The sequence below is a fragment of the Vulpes vulpes genome, chromosome 3, assembly GCF_048418805.1.
Source record: "Vulpes vulpes isolate BD-2025 chromosome 3, VulVul3, whole genome shotgun sequence".
Lineage (NCBI taxonomy): Eukaryota > Metazoa > Chordata > Mammalia > Carnivora > Canidae > Vulpes > Vulpes vulpes.
Window position 1 is genome coordinate 89,211,059 of NC_132782.1, and position 19,184 is coordinate 89,230,242.

A 19,184-nucleotide genomic window follows, 5' to 3' on the forward strand; every position below is an offset into this window, starting at 1 on the left:
GAGAAAGAAACTTAAGTCAATGATTTTGGATTATTTTTCTTTTCTAATATAAACATTTATTTTTAAATTTTAATTGCAGTATAGTTAACATACAGTGTTATTTAGTTTCAGATGTACAGTGTTGTGATTCAGCACTTCCATACATCACTAATATAAACATTTAGAAGTACAGATTTCTCCCTAATTAACACATCTGAAAAAAAATTTTTTTTAAGATTTTATTTATTTATTTGAGAGAGCGGACAGGGGCTGGGGGAGGGGCTGAGGTAGAAGGAGAGAGAATCAAGCAGACTCCCCACTGAGCACAGAGCTGGATTCGGGGCTCAATCCCAGGATTCTGAGATCATGACCTGAATCCAAGTAGACATTTAACTGACTGAGCCACCCAGGAGCCTCCCAAATATTTTCTGACGTACTTTGTGATTTTTTTTCTTGGTTTCTAGTATTATTTCCATGTGACACATGGAGTTTCCCTCTCCTTGCTTACATTTCCCATCTGTTCTTGCGTGTTGTGCACTTTCTGCACTAGAACCCTTAGCATATGAATCATATTATTTTAAATTACCAATCTGTTAATTCCAAAACCTCTGCCATATCTGAGTCTGGCTCTGATGCTTGCTTCATCTCTTCAGGCTATGATTTTTGCCTTTTTGTGGGCATTGTCATTTTCTGGTGAAAGTCCGGCATAATGCATCCATTGCTGGCTCCAGCCACGTCTTCTGTCCCCAGTAAACTGTAAGTCACTGTATTCACCTGCTTCTCCCAGGTGGGGGCAGTGGTTGGCCCTGTAACATCAAATCAAAGATGGATCTAAGAAGGGTTGTTGGTTTTCAACTTCTTCAGCTTTTGTCTTGTGAGGACTGGAATGACAACTTTTAAGTTCTTTACGTGTGGGACCAGGAAGGGGGGATCCTGTGGTGGATACTTTTAGGAACTGGCTGAGCCCTCTCCCTCCCCACCCCACCTATGCTCCCCTCCCCCTATGATGTAGGTGCTTGATTATCTGGAGGAGAAAAATGTCTAAAATCATGCTCTGGAATTTCTTTCTAGCTCATTTTTCTGTGGTAGTCTCTGTGATACAATTGAAGAATCTTAATCTGTGATTATTAAGGGCTGAAATTGGAATCTGTACCACTAAACTTGCAGAAGTGTCTCAGGAATGAGCCTAACGGCTATTCCTATACCCACAAGTTCATGATGTACAGACAGCAGCACCTTAAAACCCAGACAAGATGCCAGTGAGATGCCACTTCACACCCACTAGTGTGGCTACAGTTAAACACATAGGGGTTTACAAGTGCCAGTGGGGACGGGAAACCTTCTCATCTCTGCTGATGTAGATGCACATGGGTGTAGTTACCATGGAACACAATGTGGTGGTTTCTCAGAAAATTAAATATAGAATTGCCATATGACCCAGAAATTCCACTACTAGGTGTATTATATGCCCAAAAGGATTGAAAACAGGTGTTCAAATGAAAACTTTTGCATGAATATTCCTAACAGTAGCCCAATGCTGGAGGCAGTCCAGAAGCCCATCCACTGACAAATGAATAAACACTGTATGGTGCGTCCATGCATTGGGATATTACTCAGGTATAGAAAGAAATAGAGCCCTCACATCTGCCACGACATGGGTGAACCTTGACAGCATGATGCCAAGTGGACTAAGCCAGACCATTTATATGAAATATGCAAGATACAGGCAAACCCAGGGAAACGGAAAGCTGTGGGCGCATAATTGCCTTTGGGGGTGACAACAGGGTGAACAGTTTTCAAACAAGGTAAAGCTGATGGTTGCACATCCCTGTAATACACTACATGCCACTGTGTTATATACTTTAAGATTTTATTTTTTTTATATTTTATTGATTTAAGTAATCTCTACACCCATTGGGGGCTCGAACCACAACCCCAAGATCAAGAGTCTCATACTCTGCTGACTGAGCTAGCCAGACACCCCTATATATACTTTAAAATGGTTAATTTTTTTGTTATGTGAATTTTACCTCCGTTGAAGAAAAAGAAAAATTCTAGATGAGAGGGGACTTGGCACTCTAGAGTGCCCACTCTGGACCTTTCCCTGAGGTCTTTTTTCTTTTTTTTTTTATAAGATTTTATTTATTCATGAGAGAGAGAGGCAGAGACACAGGCAGAGGGAGAAGCAAGCTCCATGCAGGGAGCCCAATGCAGGACTCGATCCCAGGTCTCCAGGATCATGACCCGGGCTGAAGGTGGCGCTGAACTGCTGAGCCACCGAGGCTGCCCTCCCTGAGGTCTTAGTCATGGATGGGAAGAGGCAGCTGTCCCTGGGAACTGGGGTGAGGGACTCAGAGGTGGGATATGGGGATTTCACAAGCATGGGTACACCTGTATAGCAAGGCGGTCCTTGTGAGCAAGGCTTGGGCCAGCTTCCTCCGCACTTGCATATTCTGGGGCAGAAGTCCCAAAGCTCTACCCACCCTTGACACACTGGCAGGTTCATTGGTTGTAGTTTGGTTTCCATTTTGAGGGGTTGATATTTTAAATAAATTTTGTTTTTAATTATGCAAGATACCTACATGGTTCCAAAGTCAAAATCCATTCAGAGACATCTAGCTTCTGCCCTTGTGCCTCCTGCCCTGTTTTCCCTTCCTCTATCCTGCATCATTTCTATCTTGCTGATTTATCTTTCTGTCTCCTTTCTTAAATATAAGCAAATAGTAACTGTCTTCATTTCCTTCCCCACCATTCCAATTACACACAAGGAGCCTTCCTATTTTGCACCTGCCTTTTCTCACATGGCCGTGTGTCAGCCATGCACTCCCCACAGCTGCATGTGACACAGCTGCGTGAAGATAACGGGCTTGGTCCATCCAGCCTTCCTTCTGTCTGTGGACAGTTGGGTTCATCTGGGGCTTTTTTTTTTTTTAAGATTTTATTTACTTATCCATGAAAGACACAGGGAGAGAAAGGCAGACACAGGCAGAGGGAGAAGTGGGCTCCCTGCAGAAGTTCAATGTGGAACTTGATCCCGGGACCCCAGGATCATACCCTGGGCCAAAGGCAGATGGTAAACCACTGAGCCACCCAGGTGTCCCCATTTGGGGCTTTTGATATGGTAGAGGTGCTACACTGAACCTTGTCCCTGATATTTTAGGGTTATAAATTAGCAACAGATGATTTATAGGCACCAGATTAAAATTTGAGGATCTCTGTTTCTATGATGTGTATTAATATGGTGCTTTATCTTTTTCCAGAACACTCTCAGAGTTTTGATATCATTTATTCTCCCAAAACCCCAGTGAAATGTCCTAGGTATTGGCAAAGCCTGAATTCACAATGAGGGTTTCTCCTCTTGGGGATTAGATTTTTTTTTTTTTTTTAAGTATTTGTAGTTCTCTATTCAAACATGTTGTTTGGTTATCATCTCCATTAAGCTGAAGTTAAGTCCTAAATTTGATAGTAAGTAATGAAAATGAAAATTTGACCTTTGGAATACTTTGTTGTCGTTTTTTATATACAGCAGTTTTAAAATTTGTATTTGTTTTTTTTTAATTTTTATTTATTTATGATAGTCACAGAGAGAGAGAGAGAGAGAGAGAGAGAGAGAGAGAGGCAGAGACATAGGCAGAGGGAGAAGCAGGCTCCATGCACCGGGAGCCTGATGTGGGATTCGATCCCGGTCTCCAGGATCGTGCCCTGGGCCAAAGGCAGGCGCCAAACCACTGCGCCACCCAGGGATCCCCTTAAAATTTGTATTTGTAATTTGTTATGTTTAAACGAGTAAACTTCCAAGTCCTCTAGCTCACCATTGACCAGCCCCTGTGTCTCCATCCCAGCACAACTGACGGCATTTTAAAATATAAAAATCAGGGACGCCTGGGTGGCTCAGTAGTTAGCTTCTGCTTTCAGCTCAGGGTGTAATCCTGGAGACCTGGGATCGAGTCCCACGTCAGGCTCCCTGCATGGAGCCTGCTTCTCCCTCTGCCTGTGTTTCTGCCTCTCTCTCTCTCTCTCTCTCTCTCTGTGTGTGTGTGTGTGTGTGTGTGTGTGTGTGTCTCTCATGAATAAATAAATTTAAAATCTTTTTTAAGATTTTAAGATTTTTAAGATTTTAAATTATAAAAATCAGTGTCCCTAGGTCCAGGAACTATAAGAATGCTCCTGTGCACGCAGATAGGATTTCAAACTGAAAAGCACAGCCCCAGGTGGAGATCCTTGGAGCCACCGTCCCTTGATGGCCTCCGACCCCACCTGCACGCCAGCTTTGTCAGTGGTTCTTACCCAGCAGGTGCTTCTCATGCACTCACCTCACTAACACCCGTCCACCTGAGCCACTGGCAGGACATACCAGCAACTGAACAAGGATGCAGGAGAATGGGGGCACACCGCTGGCAGGGAGGCAGGTGTGACCAGTCCACCTGCAGCATTGATCTGACTGCTTGGTCTTGTGCACTGTTGAAAGAACCCAGTCTGTTCTGTGGCGGTCTTGAATTAGCTGAATGAGGAGCACATGGTCAGCCCATGTCCACCGACGGGGCTGGTTCGTGATGCAGGGACGGGGTGGGGTATGTCTGGTGATTTGGTGACGGAAATTTCAAAGCAGCAGCAAGCCCACTACATGTGATTCATCCGAGGCAGGGGTGGGTAAGGGGTGCTCCCAGGGAAGATGTTGTGAGGAATAGAGTTCACTTGCCATGAGCCTCATTCTCTGTGGGTGTGATGTCTTCCAGCCACATTTGCCACTCTGTGACACAGCTGCAAGTACTCCAAAAAGACCCACTGCTGCTTGAAACTGCCCACCTCTCCTTCTCCATCACCAGCACCCCCCCAGACACGTCCAGCTGCTGGTAATAAAAATGCATATCTTGCTAGGAGTTGGGTCAGAGAGACAGTGTGATGTCAAGCATGTGCCTGGTGGCCTCTGAGCACAACTTTGCAGATCTGTGCCTTGTCTACTCCGTGAATCCATTGGTGTTATTAAAGTGACTTAGGGACGCCTGGGTGGCTCAGTGGTTGAGCATCTGCCTCTGGCCCAGGGCCTGATCCTAGAGACCCAGGATCAAGTCCCGCATCGGGCTCCGTGCGTGGAGCCTGCTTCTCCCTCTGCCTATGTTTCTGCCTCTCTCTGTGTGTGTCTCATGAATAGATCAATAAAATCTTTAAAAAAAAAAATAAAAATAAAAGTGACTTAGATTTTCAGATCAAGGAGTGTTATAAAATGCCCATTTCTCGTGTACTCTTTCTCATCAGACCACATGACTGCAGTGGCGTCAAGAGGACCCTGGGACTGTTCTGTCACACATGAGACTCTTTTTGTAAAGGTGCCATCTTGATCCATTTAGGCTGCTGACAGACATACCTAGCCTGCGGTTGTGAGAAATGTTCTGGAAGTTGGAAAGCCGGAGGTCAGGGTGCCCACAGATTCAGTCCGGCTCCTGGTTCACGAACAGTGTCTTCTCACTGTGTCCTCATGAGACAAGCGGCAGGAGCCAGTGCTCCGGGTCTCTTTTACAAGGGCACTGACCCCATTCACGGGGCCCCACTGCCCAATGCCATGGCACTGGGGGCTGGGTTTTAGCATGTGATGGGAAGGTGGGAGCACAGTCAGTCTGTCTGTAGCAGGTGCCAAGTGGTTAATTCCACAGTGGCACATCAGCTCCGGCCCCTTGCCATCTCTCCGAAGACATGACTCCATCCCCCTAGTGTTGGAAATCTATCAGAATGGATGTTTTAATGAGTGGGTGCTCTGGGAACCTTGAAGCCCATGCAAATGATTGTTCCCTAGGCTGTGTGTGGAATCCAATGGTGCACACTTCAGTCCCTGGCGGTTAAACCAGTATCCAGACTGTGGTTCCCACTCAGCCTGGTGGGGCCATGGAGCATGGAGCTCAGCGACTCCTTGCTGGTTTGAACATGCTGATTCTCTTCCCTCCTCCCCTTTCTCCCCATGATGGAGAGCTCTGTGGATGGACAGCTCCAAAGCAGCCCTCACATGGACCTGAGAGCGCCCAGAAGAAGAGGCAGGCCTGGCATGAAACTGGGTACCATACCCTCCTCGTCCACCGCCCCCTGCTCAGAGAGCACGCAGGCCACCGGTCGTGTGGAGTGGCAGAGAGTCTTAGATAAACCTTGTAGCTTTGAAGGAGTGAAAGGATGGTGGTGTTCAGAGCACAGCTGGGGTGACCCTGACTTCAGGCTCACTGGGGGTATTTCCATTCAGACTTGCTTTTTCATACCTTATACTTAGTTCATCCTTATTATATTCTCTAGGGGCACTTTCCCTTTCACACCTGTGCCATTGGGGTAAGCACTCATGTCTCAGTGTCTCCCCAGGACAGTTGTCATGCCTTTGGGACAGAACATTGGCCGGGGCATCTGCCTTGCCGTGACTTGATGCCCAGCCAAACCGAGACCCCTGGTCGGGGAGCATTTTCCAGTTTCTTTTTACCTTGTACCACCACTGTGTGCCTCAGAGTGGCCCAGAGCGGCCCGGGCTGCCACCTGGCCACCACCAACTGGCCTCCGGTGCATGGACACGGTGGCAGGCAGGCAGATCCTGCTGGAGTCTTCATAGGCTCTCCTTCACCTGCAGAGCCCCCGAGTGGGAGGCAGCGGGGGGTTGGTGAGAGACAGGGTTATGGGGGAGGAGCAGTCCCAAATCAGGTGGGTCAGGTGGGTTCACTGTCTGCAGAGACGGCTATCCCCACACCCAGGCTGGTGTCAGAGGGGGCGGAGTGGCAGAGACTGGGGTGCCACCTCTCCCACCCGGATGTCCCCAGGGCAGAAGGCAGGCTGCACACCCAGCGCACCCTGATGTTCCAGAGGAAAACTCACCCTCCTCTGTGCTAGAATGTGTGGAATGCCTCTGTCGCCCTTAAAAATGCTCTAAGTCCTCCAGAAGCTATCATCGTAACACGGAAGGCTGATTCCGCTGAAGGAAGTTGCCTCCTTAGTTTCTTCCTTTGGGCCTGGAGTAGGAGACCCCCTGGGGGAGGGCTCACATCGGGCACCTGCCCCGGATGTGGGCTTGTCCGAGGGGACTGTCCCTGGGGCTGTGTAACGGAGCGCATACGGCTCAGCGCGTCCTGGTAAATTGCGTTCTGCTTCTGGAGGGAAGACCGCCACACCCGTGCGCTTACCCTCTGTTCAGCCCACTCCCATGAGCGTTTCAACGCCCTTGGACGGGGCTTCTCAAAGGGCTGGAGAACCGCCTTGTATCAACATTCGGTGCAGAGAATGTCCGGGGGGTGAAGAATTGGCTTTCCTGCCTCAAGAATCCTGACTGAATCCGGATCCCCAGGTGGCTCAGCAGTTGAGTGAGCGTCTGCCTTTGGCCCAGGGTGTGATCTCGGGGTCCCGGGATTGAGTCCCACATTGGGCTCCCTGCATGGAGCCTGCTTCTCCCTCTGCCTGTGTCTCTGCCTCTCTCTGTGTGTCTCTCATGAATAAATAAATAAAATCTTAAAAAAAAAAAAAAAAAAAAGAATCCCGACTGAAGCTTCTCCTGATTCTAGGCTACCTACCAATCAGGTCTTAGGAATGTGGGCAGTAACGGTGGAATGTTAGGCCCACATCCAAAAACTGGAAGGTGTTTGTCACATGCCTATTCTTGAAGATTCGCCCTCCTTAGAGACCACGTCTGCGGAGCCCACGGCCACGTCTGTCCAAGCAGGACTGCTCAGAGGCTCCCAATCTAACGTTCCAGCTCTGGAGCCAGCCAGCCCGGTCAGCGGGGCCAGCTCCCTGCCCGTCACCTGAGTCATGCAGGGGTGCTTTGAAAACAGTCTGAGTTTGAATCTTGGGGCCACAGCTAAAGAAACTGCATTTAAAAATTCTCTCAACTGTGTTTTTAAGTTTTAACAATTCCTGATGCTCGTGGTCCCTTTGCCTTCCCGTTTATACAGATGTGAAATACCACTCATACGATTCTATTATGATCTGCTGGTGGCCAGATCAGGGTTCTCCACCAAGACTGAGTTGTGCATATTTTTCCTCTGTGACAGGGTGAATCGGTGAAGTACTTTCTGGATAACTTGGACCGGATCGGCCAGCTGGTGAGTACAGACTCCACCCCGAGAACCGTGAGCCAGGGTTAAGGAGCGCATGCGTGGAGGTCAGAGCAGCCCCTGTGACGTGAGCGTGCACACCGTCCCTGTCCACTCCAGACTCTGTGTCAAGGTGCAGCATGGCCATGTCCTCCTCCTCACATTCCTGCCCTGACTACCACAGAGGACACAGGGACTCTTTAGTGAACAGAGGATTTCCTGGAACTTCTTGTTCCGGGAAACCCAGACAAGCACAAGAACAAACTCAGGTGAGGGATTTCACCAAAGATGGGGCTCCAGAGTCCTGACCATGATGCTATCGTAGCTCCTAAGATATTGGCAACATTGGGACACCTGGGTGGCTCAGCGGTTGAGCATCTGCCTTTGACTCAGGGCGTGATCCCAGGTCTGGTCTCCACATCGAGTCCCACGTCGGGGACTTCTCCCTCTGCCTGTGTCTCTGCCTCTCTCTCTCTGTCATGAATAAATAAATAAAAACCTTAAAAAAAAAAAAAAAAGATCGGCAACATTCCCTGATATCAACCCACATCCAGCTCATTTGGGGGTCTGCCTGGGGGTCTCACTCATGTTTTCCTGAGTGTGTGGTTGGAATTCATCCTTCACCACTGGGCCACACTATTCAAATGTGGGATAGTCTGTAGGTCTCTCTCTCGTCTGTCTTGCCTTCTTTTCCATTTATTTGTTGAAGTAGCTGGATCATTACTCTTGCATGGGGGCCTCTCACGCAGATTGCTATTGCTTCTCTGTCCCCTGTACCCCTCTGGAGGGGCCTTGTCATCCCTATTTGGTTCCTGGCGGGGCCACTGCCTGAGTGCTTGTGCCCAGCAGTCATGGAGGTTTTAGCCGGGCAGCACAACGGTTGCTGAAGACTCCCAAGGATGGCATATTAAGTATACTGCAGACTTAATCTAACCAGCATCGCAAAACCTCGATTAAATTAGTTCACAGTAGGGTTCAGGAGCGCATACGCCTGGAAGTCAGAAAAGTAAAAGGGGGCTGTGGGCAGAAACAGAACCAGTGGTCAGCCTCCTGTGGATACGAACATGAGTGAGGTTTCTGGCTGGGGCTGATGGTGGGGATTCCAACAACTGGCCTCTGCCTGGCAAGCCTCTGCTCATTTGAAACAAGCTGCTTCGTACCTTCACTTCCCATCCCGCAGCCAGCGTCTGATTTTGCAAGTGAAATTTGCTTTTGGTGTTTGGTTGAACTTCTCAGGCAAGTCCATCAGACTCTTGATCCTTATTTTCCCGTGTTCTTCTTCACCTGCTAAATTTAAATTCTTCCCTTCTTCCATATTTTACAGAATTACTTTCCTAGTAAGCAGGACATCCTGCTGGCGCGGAAAGCCACCAAGGGCATTGTGGAACATGACTTCGTTATTAAAAAAATCCCCTTTAAGATGGTGGACGTGGGTGGCCAGAGGTCCCAGCGCCAGAAGTGGTTCCAGTGCTTCGACGGAATCACATCGATCCTGTTCATGGTGTCCTCCAGTGAGTACGACCAGGTGCTCATGGAGGACAGGCGCACCAACCGGCTGGTAGAGTCCATGAACATCTTTGAGACGATCGTCAACAACAAGCTGTTCTTCAACGTGTCCATCATCCTGTTCCTCAACAAGATGGACCTCCTGGTGGAGAAGGTCAAGACCGTCAGCATCAAGAAGCACTTCCCAGACTTCAAAGGTGACCCCCACAGGCTGGAGGACGTCCAGCGCTACTTGGTCCAGTGTTTCGACCGCAAGAGACGGAATCGCAGCAAGCCACTGTTCCACCATTTCACCACCGCCATCGACACGGAGAACATCCGCTTCGTGTTTCATGCTGTGAAGGACACCATCCTGCAGGAGAATCTGAAGGACATCATGCTGCAGTGAGAGAGGGCGCCCCTCACTGTTGCCCATAGCAGCCTCAGTGGCTGCTGCTTAGACCTCTTGGGCCTGGAGTGGGCTTCTCGGATCCGTGCCCCCAGCGCCCAGCTCAGGGGTACCACCGCGCCGGCCACACCGCCACGCCCCAGGCCCGGGGACATGGACACCTGGATGTGAGCTACTGAACCCGGGGCGTAGTCAAACTACTGAGAATCCAAGGGGTCACTTTGGTATTAATTCATAATACCTAGTAGCACAGCCTTCTCTCTCTTTACAGAACTGTATTCCTTCTCTGACACAGTTTAATCGAGGATCATGTGCGTGTGGCAGGTGTGCACACACACACGCACTCTGTAATGACAACACAAACCAGCGGGCCTTGCAGATGGCTTTTTCCTCTTAACTTGCGAGTCTTCCATTGAGACAGATGAACCTGAGAGCTTAGCCTAACGGTGGTTTGCGGGAGGTCAGGTGTCTCCGCGCCACCTCCAAAGCGAGCACGTTGCCTTGTAAAACCCTAGTGCCAATTTCTTGAGAGACCCTGGTCCAGGCACACTGGCTGAGGCCAGGGGCCCCTAGCTTTAGAGGGTGGGAATGGGAGTGGGTTTGCCTTAATGCCCTACAGCCAGCACACTGGCAGTGGGTGCACTCGGTGCCTGTTACACGCACCTGCCCTCCCTCCCCACCAGCCTTCGGGTGGCTGCTGTGTCCTGTACATCCTCTTCCGACACCTACACTTGGCTGCATCCGCACTCCCTTCTTTTGGAAGGTAGCAGAGTGCTTCCTCTTCCTCTCGGGGCTTCTGAAAACTGGCAGGATTCCTAGTAGAGCCTTGGTGAATGCCACAGCTGACTTTTCAGAAAGCCCAGACTCTCAGAGCTTCTGTACACTGCCACCACCCCGATGCCTTTGGACAGCCGGTCCCTGCTCTCGGCTCTGCTCCAAGTCTTGATTCTTCCCAGGGTCTCTTGCTTCCATTAATGCACACGCATCACAGGCAAACACTACCCGACACATCTGTTGTCCGGGAGAAGCTGCCCAAGCCTGTGGGTGTGGACGTGGGCAGACGAGTCTCCCTTCCGTGCACTTGCCCACTTACCTTCATGCGGGGTCTCCCCGGCTGTCAGATACACTGCATCCTAAGCTGGCCCCGCTGTGCATTCGTCTCCTAGGAAGGTCTATCCCGTGTGGTGGAATTTCCCCCAGCATTTAAAAGAGAACCAAAAAAAAAAAAGCTTCCTCCAGCCGGCCTCAGAGCGTGACTGTGGCCGAGTAACGCGTGTCCCAAGGCCACCCTGTCCCGATCCTGTGTCCCTTCCACGTCTTCCTCCTGGCTCCTTTCCGGCGAGCAAGATAAACATTCATCTTGTGGTAGATGCTGACCCACAAGGGAAGGGAGCACAGCCTGCCCCTGAGTCATCTTGTTATCAGTGTTCCTAATGAGGAGACAACATGAAATTCTCTTTCGCTCTTGGTGCTCAAGGCTTTGTGTCCATGTTTGTTGGGGTTTTGGTTTTCTTGGCTGGGAAAAAAACGTTGCTGTTTTTGTACTGCTTCCTGGGGCTCCTCATAAACCAGAGGATGTGACCCAGGGTCAGTGCCGATGACCATAGCTTAAAGAAAAAGGAGCACCCCTGGCGGGCTCCCTGGGGGCAGTCTGGGGTCCTTTCTCGCGGCTGCAGGGGCCCACAGCCTGCTGCATGAGGTGGTGGCCCTTCTTGCGAGTCATGGCCAGGGCCTCAAGCTGCTGCTTGCCAGCGGGAGCGCTACCACCCAGGCCCAGGCCGCTGGCCATGCTGCTCGGGGCATCTTGGGCCAGGCTTAGCTGGCTGCTCAGCTGGCTGCGTCCACACTGCTCCAGCCTCTCTAACCCACGGAGTGGGAGCACACCAGGGGAAGGGCTGGGGCTGCGCACTGAGCTGCCCAGAGAGTGGGGCTGGCACGACCTGGGTCCACAACCGGCTTCCCGGACCGGGCAGGGGGGAAGGTCTGTAAAGGCCCCAGCTCAGAGCCCCGGGCTTCTTTGGGATGGGGAAAGAAAACTATTTGCAAGGCTCAACTAAAACCATTCACAGCTTTCCCACACATAGACTGTAGTTGTTTTTGTCTCCAAAACTTTCGGCTTTTGTATTTTTTAATTTTAATTTCACTGTTATCCTTGATTATTTGTCTTTTTTATTGAGTTGTTGGAGAAGCAGGAGCTAGTCGTGCCTCATCTATTATTGCAAAATGTAACAATAAACTTCCTCAAAATAAGATCTTTCTTCATGGTTACACTGTTTATGTAGAAGGATGCGTGAACCGTTTTCCCCAAAATACTTTCCCATTTGTAGAGATGTAGTCTCAAAAGACTTTGTGTTTAGTGTCGTGATGTGCCGAGATTCCAGTAGTCATATTCTTGTAACTTTTTTTACTTCTTGGATAAAAGAAAAATAAGTCCGGTTATTTTAACTCCAAGATCCAAAAGTACTCTCAACGCTAGATGATCAGTGAGGACTCTCTCACTGGGGCTTACTGGGGATGTCCCAGGCAGACACGGACTCGGTACTGCTTCTGGGATGAAGGCACCCACCGGGATGCGCAGTCTGCGCGGACGGCTCACGGCTCACATTTTACTCCCTGCTCGCCCTGGCTGGAGGGTCCGCTGCGGTGAGGACCACCCCGCTCTCCCGGTGCTCCTTAACATCTGCCCTCTGCTCTCAAACCCAACCCCAAAATTCAAAGCCCAACAACACCAATCCCCACTGTCCCTGAAGGTTCACTGTCTCTGATAACCAGCTTTTATATCTCAAAGTGCGCTGAACAGAGCCCAACACACCGAACTGTCACAAGTACTGCTTTCTGTGAAAGCACTGGAAACACAGCTTAGAAGCCAATAAAAGCGTCTTGTACACAGAGACGTGTGTGTGCGCGTGCGCACGTGTGTGTGTGTGTGTGTGCTGCCCTCACGTAGTGCAAGTGAGCGAGGCCCCGAGCGCTGCTCTGAGGTTCGGGAGCCCGAGGAGAGGGAGCTGGTGATTGACAACTTGACGCAGATGAGCCCCACTACCGGAGGTGGCCAGAGGGAGGGGCAGGTGGGGACTCTGCTGCCCTGGCCCCTGAGGCTCTTCTCCCAGCCACAGGATGGAGAAACCTGCCACTCCGTAGCATGAAGGCCTCCTAGCCAGGGGCATGGTTCATCATTTCAGGGGTCTTTTCCAGAAAGAGGCGTGCAGGTGATGTCCAGCGGCCGTGGCCTGGTGGGGCGCTGCTATGGGTGTTTACGTGAGAGGAGGCACAAACTCCTAGAGAAACGCCAGGGAGGAGCGTGCTGCATGCTCTCCATTATCTCCAGGCTGTGGGCTGAGCTCCTTGGGTTCCGATTTCAACACTCATAAACGTGGGACAAGACAGTGATTCTCCGCTCTGACGCCGCGGTCAGATCCCCCAAGGAACTTCGCAGAGGCTGCGAGCTAAGCTACCCAGGCAGGGCCTATGCAGTAGGAGCACGGTCTACGCGGATTCCCAAGCCCCCAGTAATCTTGTGCAGCCAGGCAGAGAGCCTCTGAAGCAGATCAACGATCCTGGAGGATTTTTCCCAAGCTGGATCCTCCGCTTCACTGGGTGAGAATTCTGCTTCATGATCTCACTCGGGCACCAACTCTGGCCCTCGCTGTGGCCAGCAGCCCGCCTCAAGGAAACGCACTGGTGAGCTCTGGCCGAGCCTTTCCCAGCATGGGGCGATCTCCAGTCTCTTGGTCCCATCTAGTCGTGCCCCATCTATTATAAGGCATGTCAGATGGACCTTGGTAGCCTTGTTCTGAAACAGTCCCCGGAAATGGAGGGAGCAGGTATGTGTGGTTCTTTGTGTCACTGATGAGGCACCAGGGCCACCAGCCCTGGTTGGGAGGTGGTGTGGGGACACTGGGCTTGAGTGCCATTCACAAGGCACTCCTGGGCCCTGACAAGAAAGGTGTTGGTCCCCCGAGGAAAGGAGGCTCCCTTGGTTCACAAAGAGGATTCAACAGCTGGCCCCTGGGCCGTGTCAGCACTTAGGGGCACACGGTGTGCTGGTGGGCACCCAAGCTCAGAGAAAGGTGTCGGCTGAACCTCAGGCGGTGGCTGCGGGTAGAGAGAGGCCTGGGCTGCAAAGAAGCCCCTGCTGCCTCCCCACTCCCGCTGCGAGGTCTGACTCCCACCCTCTGCTGGGGAAGGCCTTCAGGGCTCTTGGACTTGGAAGCGGCTTCTCCCGTGGTGTTCAGATGGTGTGTTAAAGTGGGTGGATTTAATCTGCCCACGGCTGCTGTTCTCTTCAGGTGAAAACCTAACAGGTGGCTCCCCGGGCCCCTCCTCTTGCCTGGCTTCCCTCCTCGGAGGAGGGTGTGTGCCTGCAGCGGATCTGACAATCCTGATGGTAGTGACGCCTCCGAGCTGGGCCTGGAGCTGCCGGGTTGTTAGAGCTGCCTTGTGTGAGCTCTGGGCTTTGCCTAATTGGAAACGGAGAAGCAGGGCGCCGCTGGGTACACGCGGGTTACTAGGGACCTAGGGACTGGTTTCCCTGTGTGGCAGGGGCTGGGTGTGTGCTTCTCCCACGGGAGAGGGCGGCAGGCTCTCCCAGCTGGCTGGTGGACGGGGTGGGCCTGTGCTCTGGGGTCTGACCCTGCCCTGTGGCGGCTCACCCCCCTCTGATCTTACCAGCCAGCAGCAGAGCATCAAAATGTCATTGTGGGGATCCCTGGGTGGCGCAGCCTTTGGCCCAGGGCACGATCCTGGAGACCCTGGATCGAATCCCACATCGGGCTCCTGGTGCATGGAGCCTGCTTCTCCCTCTGCCTGTGTCTCTGCCTCTCTCCCTCTCTCTCTCTCTGTGACTATCAAAAATATTTATTAAAAAAAAAAAAAAATGTCATTGTGGGCATCTTAGCAAGAGGGACCTGGAGACTCTGCACCTGGCTGACAGTGCATGTGGCTCAACTAGAAAATTAGGTTCTTGATTTTCCAGCTGCTTCTAGGCACTTTTTCCTTTCAGAGGGTTCTCTGTTTTATGTCTTCTAACAAGAACCAGAGTGAAACACAAGAGCAGCTACTGGGGAGTTCCTGAACAAGCCCGAATTTCCTATCAGGCCAGGAGACGGGCTACCTGGCGCACTGATGGGCAGGACCGGCCATGCGGCGGGTCCTGTTCTGTGATGACAACGGGGCTGTTATTCCAGGCCTGTCGCTTCAGAGGCTTTTTATTAACCGTGTATTCACTTTGTTTTGTGTTTTTAAAAGCTGATGTATTTCTCCCCAGTGAGCATGCTCCCAAGCTATCCACAGCCAAGGTGGAGTTCCCTGTGGGAACAGCACTTCCCCAAGCGCTGGCCGGCATGGACCACACATCATCCGGTAAGGCTGCCCTGATGTTGGGGAAGAGCAGAACCCCTCCTCCCCTGGTTCTGGCCACTTCTCCCAGTGGACATCATAGTGACCACCAGGAAGGAATATTAAGAGCAGGGTTTCCAGGAGGCCCCGCTTTGTGACCACAGCCAAGGCCAGAGACCGTCTGTCCTGCCACCAAGGGTCCAGGAGCATTTAGGGGCGACGCGTGCTCCCAACATGCCCACGTGCCCGAACCCCACATAGGAACTGGCCTCATACACAGAGGCCCTCCTGCCTCCTGTTAGATTGTTTAACAAGCCTGCTTATGAAGGAATCTCAAACAGATCTCTGTGGAGGCTGTCCACCTCTAGTATCTTAAAGATTCATCTTTGGACATCTTCAGATTGATATAAAACATTCCAAATGTCATTTTTCTTAACTCCATTCAAACTCCTGTCAACCTTGGCAGGTTATCCTCTGACCCAGGTGCGGTGTCCCTTGCCCAGCCACATCTTGGCTGGCCCTGTGCTCACCTTACCTGCCCCGCTGCACGGCCTTGGTGCTGAGTGTGCACGGAGGACCCCGCCAAAGGGCCAGGCTGCTGACATTGAGGCTTCAGTGTTCCCTAGGGAAACAGAGCCCAGAGCCCTTCCGGGGTCTCCACTGAAGGGAAGTCCAGGAGGAGCAGCCCCCTGCTCAGCTGCAGGCACCACCCTGGAAGTTCGTGTAGAGCCAAGCCCGCCCCCGGTGCTGCTGGGTAGGCCTCCGTTTATGAATACCACATACCAGGTGAGAATACATACCGCGAAGGGTAAAAACTCTACAGCCACGGTGCTTGGTGTACCATGTTTTGTGAATGTGATTTTTATAAACGTACTAAAATTCGCCTTAAATGCATTTGTTTTCCCATCATGTTGGATCCCACCAGACCCCAGGTCCTGCTGCCCTGCAGCTGCAGCGTATGACATCGTTAGGAGGGAAGAGCACATGTGAGCATGGATCCTGGAGTGTGTGTTTCGCGGCGCAGGTGCCTTTCCAGAAGCCAAGGTCTCCCAGTGGGTTTCGTTGTGCATGTGGCACTCCTGACATGTGTCAAGGCCACCAGTGAAAAGTGAGGTGAGTGGGTGCTTGCACCCTTGGATCTAGGCCCTCACTGTCCTCTGCCTCCATGACCCCATGCCTGCTTGCCAGTCATCCTCTCGTGCGGGTCCCCCTGGCAGGAGCACCCTGTATGGCCAGCATGGCTCCACAGCACGCTATCCACACATCCTGACAAGTGCAGATGTGCAGCGTTCACAGGAAGATGAGCAAGCGGCCAGGTGAGAATGTGGAGCTCCAGCCTCGAGGCAGAAAGATGCCGTAGGTAGTATATATAAAACTGGAAATAACAGCCACCCCCACCACCAAAAAACAAACAAAAATGAGGCGGTGTGATAAGTAGGATTCCTAACCCATCCCCAGCAGTGAATCAGCGTAGCAGTCCTGGAGACATGGCTGTGTGCACGGACCAGAGCCCCCCACGCTGCGTGGCCCCGTGTGCACCTGCCAGCCCAGCGGGTCCAGCAGGCACCCTGCCTCCCAGTGGGAATGGATGCCGACTCAGTTCAGAGGGTGGATTCTCTTGTTTGCAGCTGGACTTCCAGCAGCTCACCCTCTTCCCTCCAGGCTTTTCTTCATGTGAGTTGATAGCATGTATCAATTTTAAGAATAAAAATATAATACATAAGCGTCCGGGAAATTTGAACCACATAGCATTTATTCCGCACATCGAGGTCCTCAGAAATCTCGGTACTAAGATGCCTGTGGTTTGGGTGAATTTCCCCTCAGCTTCAGGACTTTTAAAAATACGGACAATGCCACTCAAGTAGTTTGATCCCGTTGTGCCTGAAGCTCATGCTCGGGATGAAGCAGGGGCCACCGAGCAAGGCCGGGGGGTGGCAGGGGTATGGGCTGCGGGGCTCGGGCCAGGGAGGGCTGGTTATACTGCTGACCAGAGCTACACACCCCACGGAGCAGGGAGAAGCCAGAACTGGGGAGGGCAGGCTCCAGGCAGGGGGTGGAGGGAGAGGTAGTGCCGTTAGGGCGCCAGTGTCCCCACCTCCCCTGAAGCGTCTCTCTGGGGAATGTTCGGGGGGGAAGCACCCAGGTCATTTTTAAGGGATGTGGTGGGACGTGGCTGAGGCCTGATGCCATTTGGATGAAAGATCTGCCGTCTGGATGTTTTCCTTCCATGTATTTCTCCTGCTTGTACACTTAGGGCAACAGACGGAGCTCCTGCCCGTCCTGTGATGCTAGGCGGCCTCTCTCAGAAAAGCCCCCTTCTGCCCAGTGGGGCCCCGGTGCCCGATTCTGCACGGCGCTCTCGCTCTGCTCCCGGGACCCTCCTTGCACCCAGCTCTGTCTCTGGCTTCTGTGACTGTCCTGCCTGTCGCATGTGGCCCCCAAGAGCATTCCCACAGCTGGACAGAGGGAGGAAGGCCCCACGCCAGCCTGAGGACTTGTAGGGGAAGGCCCATCCATGCAGAACAGTCAGGAACACTCCATCTGACACTGCTCTTCCGCTAGCCAGTGTGGCAGGAAACAGTGAATCACCTTTTGTTGCTAAAAGTCCAAATGAGGGCAAATAAAGTGATGTCAGCCTCAGCCGGGCTCCTGCAGCTGGGAAGCCCTCTGTTCCAGGGGCAGGTGAGTGTGTGCCTACCTGTGCCACGCAGGCCAGGGGCTACTGGTGAGTGGACCCCAGGCCAGTGAGAGATCCGCTACACAGACTTACAGGCACAGGGAAGCCGAGGCCATGACAAACACAACAGGGTGCTGGGCACATCAATGGGACCTAGAAGGAAGCCGTGCTGGCCGCGGAGAGAGCTGACATTGAGCTGCGGGAAGGAGGGACAGCGCCGGAGCAGCCGTGCAGCAGGCCTGTGTGCAGGAGCCCCGAAGGAGAGGGGACAGGGGACACCAAGCCTCACCCAGTTTCAATACAATGTTGAGTGAGATGCTCAGGTAGCGACCGCTTGGGGTGGCCTCGCGGGGAACCCGGTGGATGGCGTTCCTGGTTAACTTGTTGAGCTCCTGGGGTCATCTCTGAGGCAGGAGATGGAGGCCTGTCGCAGGGCCCCACTGCCGCACTTCCCTGGCAGCGCTGGGGTGCAGGCTGCGGCCTTCAGGCGTCTCCAGTGAGGGCGCTCGTTGGTCGTCCGGGTCATCACGGGGCGGGGTGGACTGAGCGCATCAGTGCCTCAGGACATTTCTTGGAAATTGCCTTTTTAAATAAATCCCGGACTAGCTTGTTTTCATTTGTGCCTGTGCCCAAGAAGCGAGTTCAAAAATAAACGGCGGTTACTCTGGGTTCTCATGAATCCAGGTGCTGCGGGCGGTGCTGGGAAGGGCTGCGCCGTGAGGCCGTGGCTCTCCAAGCCTGCTTCTGGACAGCCGCTCTGCCCTGGCTCCCAGGCTGCCCTGCGGCATTCCCGTCTCTCCAAGGGCCACAAGTTGGCTATTTACCTGGGCGTCCTTGAAACCAGGTTCCTGTCTGCTTGTAACTGCCCCACCACGACCTGGAGTCCTCCCGGCCTGGCTGCGGCCCCACCTCTGCTCCGGCAGCTGCCCGGTGAAGCCCTGACCCGATCCCCGGCCTTCCCAGGGGGTGCTCGTGCTCAGCTGGGGACTCGCCCTCTCTGGACAAACAATCCACGAAGCCCCAGCGCCTCGGGCTGTGTGTAAGCTGGCACCTTCACCCCAGAATGTGCCAGCCCCCCACCCACGCCACCCCCTGGACCTGAGGGCACACAACGTCCTGCAGCTGCCAGAGCCTCCGGGAACCTCAGGACCTTTCCTCCTCACTTACCTATGTAAGTCACTTCCTCCTCACTTTCCTAGGAAAGAGCTTGAAGGCAGAGGGGCCGGTCTGCACGTAGGCCCTGCGG

At 52.5% G+C, this 19,184-nt stretch overlaps 1 protein-coding gene across 2 annotated transcripts in view; it reads left to right on the forward strand.

Moving 5' to 3' along the window:
* Positions 1-12,174, forward strand: part of GNA12 (G protein subunit alpha 12) — a 107,562-nt gene extending 95,388 nt beyond the window's left edge. For both annotated transcript variants that reach the window (XM_072753260.1, XM_026011410.2), the window contains exons 3-4: positions 7,989-8,039; positions 9,355-12,174. In XM_072753260.1, coding sequence (XP_072609361.1) covers positions 7,989-8,039; positions 9,355-9,924 — 621 coding nt within the window. In that variant the 3' untranslated portion in view covers positions 9,925-12,174. The remainder of the gene's footprint in view (positions 1-7,988; positions 8,040-9,354) is intronic.
* Positions 12,175-19,184: the final 7,010 nt, after the last annotated feature.